The sequence below is a fragment of the Magnolia sinica genome, chromosome 14, assembly GCF_029962835.1.
Source record: "Magnolia sinica isolate HGM2019 chromosome 14, MsV1, whole genome shotgun sequence".
In the NCBI taxonomy this organism is placed as follows: Eukaryota; Viridiplantae; Streptophyta; class Magnoliopsida; order Magnoliales; family Magnoliaceae; genus Magnolia; species Magnolia sinica.
The window spans coordinates 43,416,440-43,430,116 of NC_080586.1; the positions used below are offsets into that span (position 1 = coordinate 43,416,440).

General features: G+C 44.3%; 1 protein-coding gene across 1 annotated transcript in view; it reads left to right on the forward strand.

The window, feature by feature from the left end:
- Nucleotides 1-13,066, forward strand: part of LOC131225108 (protein DEHYDRATION-INDUCED 19 homolog 6-like) — a 64,675-nt gene extending 51,609 nt beyond the window's left edge. Inside the window, exon 5 of the mRNA XM_058220535.1 lies at nt 12,637-13,066. Coding sequence (XP_058076518.1) covers nt 12,637-12,739 — 103 coding nt within the window. The 3' untranslated portion in view covers nt 12,740-13,066. The remainder of the gene's footprint in view (nt 1-12,636) is intronic.
- The last annotated feature ends 611 nt before the right edge of the window (nt 13,067-13,677 follow it).

Consider the following 13,677-nt stretch of genomic DNA (forward strand, 5'->3'; position numbering starts at 1 on the left):
TCAGGAGGAGAGATCTTTTCTAGGGATATGATATTCGACACAGTGGCGACAAAATTTGAACTTGTAGAGCCACTATTGAAGGCGTAGACTATAAAAACACAAATAAAATACACAGGTTAAGGTATGGATTGCAGGTGAATTAGTATAGAATAAAGAAATAAAGTTAAACATACCAGCAACTATTGAAGGTGCCGGAGCAAGAATCGCTGCTTCTGCAGGTTGCCTCTCTTCTTGGGGAGCAGATGGTTCGGGTAAATTTGGAACCATATTGGCAAAAGACGGTGCTCTGGTCTCGGTGCTTGATGCCACGGTAGTGGGGGTTGTAGCATTGACAGACTCTGTTTGGAAAATTATCCCATGAGCTGCTCTGCTAGTTTTGGTAGGAAATTTGAGGGATTTCCTCATTTTCTTAGCAGAGCGCTTGCCAGAAGCTGAGGCCGGAAGGACAGCCTGAGCTACATCTGTGGGAGCTGGAAGAATCTCTGGAGATGCCACAACAATAGTTGGAGAATCTAGAGGTGCCGCACGTGGGAGAGGAGAATAGTTGCTGCTAAATTACATAGTCAAGTCAGCCACAGCTATATCATCATATTCCCCGTAGTCTAGAGGTTCTTCTTCAGCACCTGTAGCAGTATCCAGGAGGATGTTTTCTTGTGGGATTTTTTCATTAATTTCGGTAGCTACGCCAATTCCATCGTCTTCGCCTATGTCTACTTCCGCCTCCACTTCTCCTTCTTCCGCTACTTCCTTTTCTTTGGTCTCTCCCACGTCTGCAATGAGCTCACCCTCTTCTTCTGAGTCACTAAAGGACGACCCCTGATTAGTGGAAGCCGAGTTGTTAGAAGAGGATTCTTCGTCTTCCCCTTCAGCGGATGATGAAGACGGTGATGACTTCAGAGAAGATTCTTCGATAACCACTTGCTTTCCTTTCCGTGCTGATTGCTTCTTTCCAGTAGAAGCAAGGTCTTCTACGGTAGTGGTCATCAGGGACATGGAAGATCTCACCTGCGTCTATGATCTAGTCACGGGTGATGAAGAATCTCTGTAAGGAGGAGGTGGTGGAGCAGATGAAGGCACTTCTCGGGGTTCTGAAGGCCCGATGATCTCGGGAGTGGGGGTAGGATCTGTAGAGGCAGGAATATGAGATGTTTCGGTGACATCCATGGGAGCATTTTCTCTGTTTGTAGATTTTCTTTGGGACTTGAAAAGTGTTAATGGGAACCTGTGGGCAATCCAACCTTCAAGAGTGTTGGTGGGTTTGGCTTCACAAATGTGCTCCTCCATAGAAATATTTATGCAAGCTTCGCCGGGAGCTGGGGCGCGATCGCGTTCAACAATGTAGCCTACCCCTTCTATCATATCACGTTTTCTGACTCGAGGAGTGGGAATCCATATTAGTCAATCTATTGGCAGACATCGGCGAATGAGAAATGCTTGGTGCGCCCACCATCACATCCATGGGTAAGTCGTGCGAATAAAACAGCCAAAGCCTGGAATAATGAATTTTGAATTGATTCGGGCCTCCAGATTAAACCCCAGTTGTAGGGCCCAACACCTTAACTTCACGTGCTGCGAGTCACTTCTTCGGAATGCTCAGGGATAGTTTGGTCATATCCGAACTGTTGCGCAAACCGATTAGGGTAGTATGGCTCCCTCCAAAACTCGCTACCCTCTCGCAGAGGCAAGCTATTGGACCGAATCGATAAAAAGAAGGCTCGTTTTGCTAGCGGGAGGTTGTCATCATCAACAGCTTCATGATCTACGATGTATTGAGCGAACGAGAACTGGTAGAAGTGAATAGTATTTGTTGACTCAATGGTATCGATCACCCATTTGTACATTCGTTTTGGCATTATCCTCCATTGATAATGACATAAGGGGAGTCGTGAGGGATGAACGTAAGCTTTTTCCGGATCGTCATATGTCCATGGGAAGTATATGCCCAGCCATCCCGAAAAGTAATGCCATGGGGTGAATGCTGAACTAGCTCCGACAGATGGATTTTGGCAATGAGTAGCAGCATCTCCAAAGGCTTGGTATAATGAACAAAGAACGGGAGGTGCTAATGAATATTTTCGCCCTTCTTCCAATCCTCCTGCAACGACGAATACGGATGGTCTGATAGCATCCGCCCACCTAGAACATGGCAGCACGACTACACTTGGCCAATATGCCAAAAAGGCCACCAACTCACCTTTGGATGAGAATTCTGATGGGTTCCTTATCTTGCGCCGAGCATTTTCCAATTCATCTGAATGGCTATTCTTGAACCTGTCAGAGGAAGAAAGATATGAATGAGAACAATGTTAATAATAAATGCATAAAAGTACCGTGAAAGGAAAGGGATTGTACCGTAGCTCTTGAGAGAAATGAGCTAGCCAAAGGAGATGTGGAATCTTTCCGGTATCGGGGAATTTGGACATCTCTCTGAAAAGTTCAACTGAAGCGTCCGACACCAATGCTTTTCTTTTAGAAGAGGAAAAGTGTGAGAATTCTTCATTGGTGGGAACATACTCGTCATAGAAGCGACCTGTTATGGGAAGGCTTGCCATTCTATAAAGGTCCCACAAGGTGATACTGACTTCATCAAGAGGTAGATGGAAAGAATTCGTGGTAGGACACCAGTAGCTAAGAAACCCCTTATAGACCATATGATCTTTGTAGAAGTATTCAAAAGTAGCCTCGATTGCCCCATAAAGGCCAACCTCCATCAGCGTTGTAGAATGTTTGGTGAGAATGGCTTTGGCCCAATCTGTATAATACTTGCGAGATGTTAAAAAGCCGCGCGTGCGAAATTCTTCAGTCCCACATAATGTCTGATGCAGGACATGAAAATTAAATATGATATGCGAGATTTCAGGCTTAAGATCACGTTAGTTCAGAAACAATTACACAAATTCCATATCCCACATGGAAGTCCAAACATTCAATTAAGGGGAATCTATGCGGGTTTAGGGCTACACATGATAGGGATGGATCAATAAAAATTATGAACCAAACGATACTCAAAAATAAGAAATAATCATCCACACGTGTATAATAATTAGTCCCTAATCCAAGGGATTCACCAACTTCGAATCAAGGAACCCTAGGGTAAGAAAATGGGCATAAAATTGGAGATTTGAGTAATTTAGAGTTAGGTTTATTAATTTTGAGTGAAAGCGGAGTGAAAGAGAGGAGACACGAACCAGAGAAGTACCACACGCGTGGACAACAACAATGGCTTAGGCGCACGTGCGTGTGATCTCGGCCACACATGTGCGGGGCCCACTATTCAGAAAAAGGCCACCTTGGCTCTGGTCGGCCAGGGATGGACTCCAAAACCCCTAAATCTCAGCTCGATCCGATGTATGGTTTGTGCGTGGTGCTCCGCCGAAGTTTTAGCCCTCCTGTAGGGCTATATTTTGAAATTCTGCTGTGGGGAGGAGAATTGCTGCAATAGATGATTGATTCGAAGTGTAGATGATGGGGTGACATGAGAAGAAGGGATGGTAGAAGATGAGTAGTAGAGATGACGATGGATGGGGGCGAATCGGGATAGATGTGGCTTCGTACCACGGTTGTTAACCCTTCGATAAAGGGAGGGCTTCGCACCCAATTAGGCTTCACAACTCAGAGAGTAGGAAAACGTAGAATTTTTATTAATCTTCTATCAATAAAAAAAAGCTACAAGGGGTGCCTATTTATAAGAAAACCCTATAACCTAAAACTCGCGTCATGTGCGCAACCTATTGCTTGGCGATGGAGTAAACTCAAATAAAAACCAAATAAAGAAATCTAAAGCGTTCACGATGTTTTAAATAATAACAATAAACAAAACTTAAAATATGAAATTAATCCGACGAGTGGGCCACGATCATGAGATCCCGTGATAGGCTTTTCTTGAATATCGGGTCCACTCTCTTGAACTAAAACTTCGTCTTCTAACTAGGAGGCCCTCCCTGGACGTCATCATTAATCCAGATCGACGGTGGGGTCCTTCTGGCGTACGTGCGTAGGAGGGCCCGACGTGCGTGCGCGTGTGCGCGGGATGTCCCCATCAATCACTTTCTCTCCCTGAAGCATTGGCGTATTGTCTCATGAAAAATTGTAGAAAACAATGCACGAGGATTGTAGCATGGAATCAAAAATCACATTAGATGCACTTCGCCAACTTGTTGCTTTGATCCTCTCTCTGAAAGAATACCCTCCATCATTCTGGGTTCTTGTATTGACCAATTGGGTGTATACATCATGCGGCTTTCTGTCGTTCGATACATCGGCTCACTTCGAAGAATAGACTGATGCTGTCGAATGTTTAGTGGGATCGTTATTAATTCATTCCTGAGAGGGCTGTTGAATTTTATATAATCGTCTTGAGCCTTCACGGTGACCCAATTATTCTGGAGCTTCCTCCTCTTATGCTCTTCGATCTTCTCTTGAAATTGTTGACGCTTTGATTTCTTCCGCTTCTTTTGCGAAAGTGTTGGTGGTGGTGTATCTTCTCTTGCCGGGGGATCGGACAATATCAGTACGCAAGTTAGTTGTTAGCTTCAGCCAGGCCTCCCAATCAACCTCCCAACTTTGCTTTGGAGGTCCTGATATTTCGCCAGAAATGACCGCCTGACAAATTGGCCAAGATAATGTTTTGATTCTGCTAGAGAAGTCAAGAATGGGCAAGACTGGTTCCTTTATATATGCAGGCTGTTTTTTGGTTACTTTGACTCATTTTCGTTGAGGTTCTTCACATACTGGATGGGAAGAAGTGGTTACTTGGGTTGCGGATGAAGGTACAGGGACTGTAGGAGTTGGTGAGGGTTCAGGAGTTTGAGAAGAGTCGGGGAGGTTTGCATGAGAAGGTTGATCTGTCGGCGCTTCTATAAGGCGAAAGGTCCTCTTGGTACGTGCCATGGTTGAAGAATTTAAAGGAATTGGCTAAGTCTGGAAAAAGTTGAAAATTTCGGCAGAGTTTCGGAACAGAAGTTTTTAGCGCTAAGTGCTGGAGACTAGCGCGGACGAGTTACGCGCGCAAGTTGCGCGCAAGAGGGGTTCGCTAGAAGAGAAAATTTCTGAAGTGAGGAATGATTGGGCAGGCTAATATTTATAGGCGCTAACGGCGAGTTGCGCGGGTGGGAGTTGTGCGGTCCCGCGTAACTGAGGATCTGCGAGGAGAAGTTGATCCTTCAAGTTGACTTAGAGGAGTCAAATTTTGGATCAAGGGGGCATCTGTTGGGGTAAAAAAAAAATGGTTAAAGGAAGAAGCCTCAAAAAGGAAAATTGGTGAAAGGAATGAAGAACGGATCATATGAGTGAGGACAAACTGAGTTGCGCTAGGCCGCACAAGTCACTTGAGTTGCGCGGGACCCAAGTTACGCGGGTCTGCGTAACTCACCTAAGTTGCTCCGGGTCGCACAATTCTTGTTGAAGGAGGAATTGAGGATGCAAAGTGGGGTCCACGACATAAGATTCGAGGACTCACACGTGCGAAAGCCTATAAATACCCCCCTTACCCCCCCATTTGGAGGATTGGAAGCTCAGAAGACCAATGCCTCTGACAGGTACTGGAGACAGAGAGAAGGAGAAGGGGGGCAGAGTGTTGAGAGCGCGGGTCGCGCTACTCCGCAACTCCTTAACCCGCGCAACTTTCTCGAGTTGCGCGGATATTCTTTGAGGCAACGGCTATGTCGAAATTTTCCAGGTCCTTGTCCTATTTCAGATGTGTCAAAAGGATCCAAGCACTCCTTTATCATGCCAATAAAGGATGGAATGCATAGGAAGTTCGCACAACTCATCTCCCCTGGAGATACGATCAATATGAGACAGAATGCTGCCGAAATTTATATTTGAGCCAATTCGATACTTACATTTTGTATTTTCTAAGAAATACTGTCTCAGAATCAAAGGATTAAAAGGATGTAATGAACTCAGAATGAATAAAATTGATGATTATTCTCTTGGTTCTATCTTTTGTTAATATTAAGTGAGATATCTCCCTTGAATCAAATGCATTTCGTTTCTGGTCGAAACAGGCGGGTGGAAATCTAGGCTCCTATCTCAAGGAGGCTGGGCGACGCTGATTAGACATGTGCTTAGTAACATCCCATATCATATGTTATCTGCTACTCAAGTGCCGCTATCTCTTATTAAAACGCTTGAGATGATGTTCGCTAATTTTCTTTGGGGGTGGGCTGAAGGTGTTAAGAAGCTTCATTGGGTCGGTTGGAAGACAATTTCCAAGCTTCGGCAGGAAGGTGGGCTCGGGATCCGCTCCCTTAGAGAGGTGATGGAAGCTTTCCGCATGAAGCTAGCCTGGATGGTGAAGAGCGGCAGCCATAGCTTGCCTTGGGTCGAGCTAATGACGGCTAAATATGGCAGGGACATATCTCCTCTTGCAAGGCATGGTGCGGCTGCCCTTCCCTCCCCTCTATGGAAGAAAATCAAGGAATCCTTTCAAGCATTGGACGACAAGATTCAGTGGGCAATGGGTCGTGGTAGTTGTAACCTTTGGTAGGATAACTGGACCGGCCTAGGGCCGCTCGTTAGGATCACTAGTCAGCCCATTCCAAACTAGCTCCTGAACTTACTAGTTAAGGATTTCCTTGGGCCTGCCGGTCCCCTCCCTCCATCCTTGGTGCTTACTCTTCTACTCCTGGAAGTTGTAGACGCTATCTTCCAGGGTGGTTTTGCCATTTCTGATGAATTGGATACTTGTTTCTGGCCCCTGGACCCCTCAGGCCGCTTCTCGGTCAAGTCTGCTTGGGCCTTCTATAGATCGATTGGCCCTCAGCATCCTTGGTCGAGTAGGATCTGGCATAGCAAGCTGCCGCCCAAAATCTCTGTATTTGTCTGGCGTCTGCTTCATAGGGCCATCCCTCTAAATGCAAGTGTCTAGGTCAAGGGAATCCTTCTTGTCTCTAGGTGCATTTGCTGTGACGTTGACCCTCATCGTAGGCCTAATGTTGAGACGTTGCCCCGCCTTTTCATGCATAGTGCTCTCACGGCCTGTTTCGACCAGAAACGAAAAGCATTTGATTTAGGGGAATTCATTCAATGATAATAAAGAAAGCATGAAAGAACAGATATCACAGAGTATTTTATTCAGTCTAAGTTCTTTTACATCCTCATATTTCCCTTGATTATGAAAACAGAGTACAATCAATCAATGCAATGACTGAAAGAGAAGGCGATCTAATGGAAATTTCGGCAGCATTTTGACGCTTTTTAATCATATCTCCAGGGGAGATGAGTTGTGCGGACTTGAAGCCCTTGCTTTGGTCCAAACTGAGTTGTGCGGGTCTTCCATCATGCTCTATTCTTCCGTCTCCTCTGTGATTCTTCACTTTCATGGGTGTACACACAACTCATGCAAAGGTGGGGCACGCAACCCTCTTACAGATGAGAAGTGGCATATGAAAGTGGAGTGTGCACTTCCCTCTCTACATGACATGGTACAAGAGGTTCTTCCAGGAGAAATGGCACAAATGCCGTGCATTAGGACAATGTCCATGCAAGGTGGCGCAGAAGACATGCATCAGGACAATATTCCTTGCAAAGTGGCGCCTAAAGCCTGTCATCAGGACAAGCCTTCCACACAAAATGGCGCATGGAGCTTCTCTTAGGACAAAGGTCCACAAGAAGAGGCGCATAAAGCCATGCATTAGGACAAGTGTGCATGAGAAGTGGCGCACAAGAGTCTGGCTTTAGGACATGTTCCATGAGAAGTGGCGCACAAAAGTCTGGCTTCAGGACATGTCTCCCTAAGAAGTGGCGCACAAAAGCCAACCTTCAAGATAATGCTCCATGAGAGTAGCGCACAAACTAGGTATTAGGATGAGGTCCCACGCAACTTTCTCTCCCTTCCTCCACTTCAAATGGCACAACTCCTTTCCCTTAGGACAAGAGTCCACGCAACTCTTATTGCCATATCACCATCGCCCATAATAATAAGCCTTATACCTGTTTGGCTTCGTAGCTTTAGATTATTTTGCCACCTGCAAATGATGAATCGGCCTCGCTGGGATAATAAATCGAAATTAATATACCGCATTTGCTGATGATATGAAACAAAATTTTACAGTTAAGATAGTGTATGAGCCTAGCGGTGCTATTTCTTTCGATAAATTTAAATGGCCTTGTGCTAGCAAGATATGATAATAATAACAGTTTTGGCGATTCGGCAATAGTCATTGGCGATTTGCATTTGGCGATATGGCAATAATCATTGGCACTTTATATTGACTTGCTTGGATTTAATATGCTTTGAAGACCTTCATTTCATTAGTATTCAAAGATAAATATAATATTAAAAAGAAATACAAAGTTCTTACCTTTGAATGCTTATGTCTGCCCCCTTTTGATTGAGAAGAATTATGTTATAAATCTTCTGAATTAAAACTTCACGTACAGTCAAGGATGATATATATTTTTATGAAACGGGCATTGACCGGTATACTTATGCTTTGCCCATCGTGATCTATCAGCCGATACTATGTATACTTTTGATATTATGCTTCCGATATTATTCCTCCGATATGATGCTTCTGATATTATTGTTCTGATATTATGCTTCCGATATTATTCTTCTGATATTATGCTTCTGATATTATGTATGGGCCATCCTATTTAAGGTCGAACTTGCCCCTAGTCTTACGAATGACCACTATCGGTCTTTTCAGCATCAACACTATATCACTTTTGTTGAAGGAATGATGCTTAATCTTTCTGATCTTGGCATTTTCATGATCAATAATTGACTGATATACTGCTATTCTGGGCGATGCAGCTTGCGTTTCAATAGAGATAACAACTTCGACTCCATAAACCGAAGAATATGGCGTTGCTTTCATAGTCGTATAATAAATAATCCGATAGGTCCATAGAGCTTCTTACAACTTCTCATCCCAGTTGCACTTATTTCCTGCAATTGTTTTCTTCAATATCTTTATAATCGTCTTATTGAATACTCCAGCCATTGAATGCTCCAACCAACCCATTAGCCAACGGATAGTAGGGTATCAAGAATGAATGCTGGATATCGAACTTTTGGCATAGTTTCTTCATTCCTCTGTTCTTAAATGCAGTCCCGTGATCAGTGATGATCTCCAATGCTACTGCTCTTCTTAGGATTGCACATGATAGACTTGTTGACAATGCTCGGCAGGATGGTACTCCTTGTGAAAGAAGATTGAATGGCATTGCCTGTCTTTGATCACAATTGATTGAGCCTTTCCTGATACTTTCTGTAGTAGCAATCTTGTATTGTCCGATGAAATCTACTGGTAATCCATTAGGTGCGAAGCAGACAACCACGTTAGTCGGGAGAAAAGTCATTGCGGTATACCTGTTATTCGAAACAGAATGTTAGTTATTTTGATTAAAGAAAAATTGTAATTTGTTTTAGAGATGAAGGGGAGGATGTTCCCGTCGAGAGTCGCCATTTTGGCGTTTATACAACCCCAAAAAGTGATAAATGTACTGTGAATATTTTCTAAGTTATCACTGAATAATAATTCCACAGTGGAGTTGCCATTTTGTTTCGACCAGAAACGAAAAGCATTTGATTTGGGGGAATTCATTCAACGATAACAAAGAAAGCATGAGAGAACAAATATCGCAGAGTATTTTATTTAGTCTGAGTTCTTTTACATCCTCATATTTCCCTTGATTCTGAAAACAGAGTACAATCAATCAATGCAACGAATGAAAGAGAAGGCGATCTAATGGAAATTTCAGCAACATTTTGACGCTTTTTAATCATATCTCCAGGGGAGATGAGTTGTGCGGACTTGAAGCCCTTGATTTGGTCCACATTGAGTTGTGCGGGTCTTCCATCATACTCTATTCTTCCGTCTCCTCTGTGATTCTTCACTTTCATGGGTGTACACACAACTCATTCAAAGGTGGGGCGCGCAACCCTCTTACAGATGAGAAGTGGCATATGAAAGTGGAGTGTGCACCTCCCTCTCTACATGAAATGGCACAAGAGGTTCTTCCAGGAGAAATGGCACAAATGCCATGCATTAGGACAAGTGTGCATTAGAAGTGGTGCACAAGAGTCTGGCTTCAGGACATGTTCCATGAGAATTGGCACACAAAAGTCTGGCTTCAGGACATCTCCTTAAGAAGTGGCGCACAAAAGCCAACCTTCAAGACAATGCTCCATGAGAGTAGCGCGCAAACCAGGTATTAGGACGAGGTCCCGCGTGACTTTCTCTCCCTTCCTTCACTTCAAACGGCACAACTCCTTTCCCTTAGGACAAGAGTCCGCACAACTCTTCTTGTTTTCCACAAATGGTGGCGCATGAACCCTCCATTAGGACATAGTCCCATGAGAAGTGGCGCATGAGGCCATACTTCAAGACAAGTGTACAACACTTCTCCATGACTTGTGCGGAAGCGCGCAACTCCCTCCTTCATTTCCGCGCAACTCCTTATTAGGACAAGAGCTCATAGAACTCCTTGAGAAGGGGCGCATTCTCTCCACTAAAAGTGGCGTGCAACTCTCTTGGGATTAAGACAAGGCTCCACTCAAGGTGGCGTAGAAGAGAATTCCTTCAGGACAAGGGCCATGAAGAGTGGCACAACTCCATTCTTCTCCACAAATAATGGCGCAAAGGCCATTTCTCCTTGAGTTGCGCGCAACTCCCCTAGCACGCAACTCCTTGGGAGTTGTGCGGAAAACCCCCTCCTGGCTTCCATCTCGCCGAATGAGGAGTGGGAGGGGGTATTTATAGGCCTCCCGGGCTCTTAAACAGTGGTGATCACCACCACTTCTCTCCTAAGACAATGTCCGTCCCTCTTTGCTACACACATCAACTCCTTAAATAGTGGTGATCACCCACTTCTTCCTTTATATAAGACAACGTCCATCCCTTCTTCTTGCCAAATGACGCCTATGCACCCCTCCATATCAGATGATGCTCATCCATTCTTTTACATCAGATGACGCCTGTCCATTCTTCCACATCAGATGATGTCCATCCATTCTTCTACTTCAGAATGTGGAGCGCACCACCTCTTCTATCATGGAGCAACACTTCACAAGGCTTCTATACTGTCATGAGCGCACAACCTTGAGAGAGATCTGTTCAATGGAATTCCTCTGCTAATGCAATAGTCATGTAATGAGATTAAGATATTTTTTGTGCCTCAACACGGCCCACACTTCGGCTCATTTCAGTACAATCTTCGGGGTGCCGTCATTGCAGGCCACGTCCATTGAAGCTAAAATGAATCAATGGTGGATGTCGAATGTCGTGGGTGGGTGTCTTTCGTCTATCCGTAACTTGGTCTCCTGCTTGGTGTTGTGGGAAATCTGGAAGTCCAGGAACAAGGCTAGATTCGAGGGCCGTAGCATCTCAACAGCTGTAGTTGTGGGCCGGGTTCGCTGGTGGCTGCATCATATTGGTAAATCTCTCTCCTTGGCCACACCTGCAAATCATACGGACGAGCTGACCCTCCAAGCTTTGAGGATCGCCCACTTTGTCCCGCCCAGATGCCCGACTCAGATTATCAGGTGGACCCGGCCACCGTATGGATGGGCAAAACTTAATGTGGATGGATCCTCGAGAGGCAATCTTGGTCCGTCAGGAGGTGGGGGGAGCTGTAGGTCTGAAAGCGGGAATGTGATCTTTGCCTTTGCAGTAGGTTACGGTGCCGGCTCCAACAACCTAGCTGAATTCAGAGCGGTTTGGGATGGTCTCGTCCTCTGTTTTGCTAAGGGGCTGTTTAGAATTCTTGTGGAATCGGATTCCAGATTAGTTGTGGACATTCTCAACAATTCCTCCAACCCTTCTTGGACATGGCGGAATTGGAGCTCGAGGATTGCAAAATTGGGGAACCTCGGGCGGCTTAGTTTTCAGCACATCCTTAGAGAAGGTAATGCCCCGGCGGATGGATTAGCTAAACTTGGGAGTGCTTCTCAATCCTCCCTCTTTCGCCTGCTCCTCGTCGTTGCCCCAAGAGATTTGAGGTTTGGTGTTCCTTGATAAGGTGGGGCTGGGGTCCGTCAGGTCTTCCTAACCCCCTGGTTTTGCGTCTTTTGGGTTTGGCGATCGTCTTCTTTCTTTGCTTATATGATAGGCGAGGCCCGGTTCTTTTTTGTCGGTGCCCGCCCAAATGGGTGTATAGTTCTCCTTTCCTTCAATGAACTTGGGGGCAAGCCCTCCTTTCCTTACTATTTTCAATTTATGATAATTAAATATTGAGTTTGAGTCTTCGAGCCAACCCAACCTGATGAACATTGAATCAAGTTGAGTTTTCAGGTTTTTGAACTATGATGTGTAATCCACTGCATGATGACTTGTGATTCTGTTTAACTTTTTAAACAACAGTCCTTGGAATGATGAGAAAATGCCAATCATTGCATTTTATTATCGAACATCAGTCATGAAATCCATTCATATTTAGGGCATCTCTTGTGTTGACTTGACACCAGAACATAGTCACTCCCAATGAATGGCAAGTGCTAGGGTCGACGTGCATGTTGGTTGTGAAGAGTGGCTGGTAAAATTGTAGTTGGGCTTACTGAACTACTTGGCTTTGATGTGATAACACAGTTCTATATATAACTTATTAGTTGTGTGCATTTGGGTTGTCATTAAATGAGCAGTTTGCCAGTCCCTTGTCTGCGGCTGATGCTTTGTTTGAATGCAACAGGGAGCCAACTACTCCAAATGGAGCAAGAGGACAACAGGCTGACGAAGAACGAAATCAGAGAGCGGTGTTTGTTCAGCACCTGCTAGTGTCCACCATTTTCTAAATTCTAAATTCCAGGCAGTAACGTTTATTGGTGAGCTCACCTGTGATTTCAGAGTCATTAAGTGATAGAAGAGGTCAGCTCAACCCACAAATAGGCATTATCTACACCCGTTTGCATTTTGTTGTATGTAGTTATATCTGCTAGTTGCTGCATTGCTACACATTGGGGCAGAAACTAGCATCAAAATGCATTTCATGTATTGTATCTATGTGCTTCTGTACACATTCTCTAGAATTGCATTCTGCAACATGCCAAAACAGACTCTTCTGTCTTCAATCTATAACACCATCATGGGTTGATGTAACAGCTACTATGCTTATAGGCTTATAGTTGCTGTTACTGTCACTAGTAGGGATTTTTAGTTGGGGTTAGATTTCGGCACCAACGTTTTTTAATGACATCTTTGCTTTACCACTTTCTGTCAGATGGTAGCCAGCCTTCTATTTCAAAATGATGAAAATTCCCCTTTAAAGAAGATGACGGAATACCTTCAAATCTGAGCCATTCATCAGGTAGATCAACCTTCAAAACAGGGATCCCCATCATCTGAAAGCACCGGTCCACACGTGAGGTGGACCGTGTGTTGTCTTGAAGAAATTGTTGTTACCACTGATCATGGGCATCTTTGTCATTTTCAAGGAAAAGGCTGACAGCAATGACTTCAATCTAACACAAAGTTGTGAAATAAAGATGACATAAAAAATGTAGGTGCTGAAATCAAACCCCATTTATTTTATTTTATTTTGTTGGTGGTTCTGTTTAATTAAGCCATGAAAAGGGTAGTTGTTTTTAAATCCCTATCGAGTACTATGTACCCAAGTTCTCCTTTTTAAGCTCTTTTATCTGATCAATTTATGAAATTCATCCTCAGCATGTGTTCTAGATCATCAGTCGTATAATCCCCCAAACTTTATTTTTTTACATCTCCAGGAAATGGT